This window comes from Ascaphus truei, unplaced genomic scaffold (assembly GCF_040206685.1).
Source record: "Ascaphus truei isolate aAscTru1 unplaced genomic scaffold, aAscTru1.hap1 HAP1_SCAFFOLD_1918, whole genome shotgun sequence".
Classification (NCBI taxonomy): domain Eukaryota; kingdom Metazoa; phylum Chordata; class Amphibia; order Anura; family Ascaphidae; genus Ascaphus; species Ascaphus truei.
In genome coordinates, this window is record NW_027454822.1 from 30,653 (window position 1) to 32,500 (window position 1,848).

Here is a 1,848-nt window from a genome sequence, read left to right on the forward strand (position 1 = left end):
ATGGGGGAGCAGTGTAACAGCACTGTAAATGGGAAGCAGTGTAAGAGCACTGTACATGGGGGAGCAGTGTAAGAGTGCTGTATATGGGGAACGCTGTATATGGGGAGCAGTGTAAGAGCGCTGAATATGGGGGGGGGGCCCTCCCTCTCCCCTCCCTCTCCCCTCCTTCTCTCTTCCCTCTCCCCTCCCTGTCGCCTTTCTTCTCTCCTATCCCTCTGTCCTCTCTCTCCTCCCCTCCCTCTCCCCTCCCTCCCTCTCCCCTCGTCCTCTCTCTCCTCCCCTCCCTCTGTCCTTTCTCTCTCTCCTCTCTCCTCCTGTCCTCCTTCTGTCCTCTCTCTCCTCCCCTCTCTCCCTCTCCTCCCTCTCCGCTCCCTCTGTCCTCTCTCTCCTCCCCTCTCTCCCTCTCCGCTCCCTCTGTCCTCTCTCTCCTCCCCTCCGTCCTCTCTCTCCTCCCCTCCGTCTCCCCTCTCCCATTGAAGTTGAGTGCCGGAGCTGTCACATGCTCTGTGGTGCTGAACTGACGCGGCCGGCAGAGGATGTTTGCAGGTCGGCCCCCGGTGTATTGAGCAGCCGGCTGGAGGGAGCTCCGGGTGCGAGACATGAGCGAGCCTACGGGAAACAACCGGAGACCCCACCCGAGAGCACAGACCAGGGAGCCCCCCGACCAGCCCCCCTCCGAGGCTGACCCCAGCTTCAGGAGACCCCTCTGTCACCCCGGGGCCAAGGACAGCAGCCTGGGGGCGAACAGGAGGCGCCTGTCCCCCCGCACACCCGAGAGCCCCCCCATACCAGAGAGATCTCCCCAGCAAGATGGAGGGAGAAGAGCCAGGAACCCAAACCATCCCCAGTATCACCAGTGCCCTCCCAATCACCACCAGTGCCCTCCCAATCACCACCAGTGCCCTCCCAATCAACCCCATTACCCTTCCAATCAACCCCAGTACCATTCCAATCAACCCCAATACCCCCCCAATCACCACCAATACCCTTCAAATCAACCCCAGTACCCTTCCAATGAATCCCAGTACCCTTCTAATCACCACCAGTGCCCTCCCAATCAACCCCAATACTCTTCCAATCAACCCCAGTACCATTCCAATCACCCCCAATACCCTCCCAATCACCACCAGTGCCCTCCAAATCACCACCGGTGTCCCCCCACTAACCAGCGGCATCCCCCCAGTAACCACCAACCTCATGATTATCCCAGTCACATCCAGCATCATCCCAATCACCCCCAGACACCCCCTCACCAGCCTCATCTGAGCCCAAACCATCACCCCCCCATTCATCAGTACCACAAGGCGCCCCCCAGCCCCAGGCAGCACCCAGACCCTGGGGGAGAGCAGGGGGGGAAGAGGAAAGAGCCTGCGAAGGGCACCGACGGAGCAATTGTCATGCAGACCAAACCCAGTGACCTTCTCCCGGTGAAGAGCAGTGACAGTGACCCGGACCCGGACACTGAGCCCCTGTTTGTGGAACTGCGCCCCATCCTCAGCTCCGTGTTTGGCCAGGTAAGAGCTCCTTGACCCCTTCACCCATACCCCTCTTTGCCCCCTGCTCCCCTCCCCTCTTTGCCCTCATCTCCCCCCTCTTTGCCCCTGCCCCTCTCTTTGCCCCCTGCTCCCCTTCTCTTTGCCCCCCTGCTCCTCTCCCCTCTTTGCCCTCATCTCCCCCCTCTTTTCCCCTCCCCCTCTCTTTGCCCCCTGTTCCCCCTCTTTTTTCCCCCTGTTCCCCTCTCTTTGCCCCCTGTCCCCCTCTCTTTGCCCCATGCTCCCCCTCTCCTTGCCCCCTGCTCCCCCCTCTGACACTGCTCCCTCTTCTCTGCCCCCCAAATGCTGTTTCTGT

General features: G+C 61.0%; 1 protein-coding gene across 1 annotated transcript in view; it reads left to right on the top strand.

Moving 5' to 3' along the window:
* Positions 1–244: 244 nt before the first annotated feature.
* Positions 245–1,848, top strand: part of LOC142477074 (uncharacterized) — a gene marked incomplete at its 3' end in the record, with an annotated part of 27,289 nt that continues 25,685 nt past the window's right edge. Inside the window, 1 exon segment of the mRNA XM_075582127.1 lies at positions 245–1,514. Coding sequence (XP_075438242.1) covers positions 600–1,514 — 915 coding nt within the window.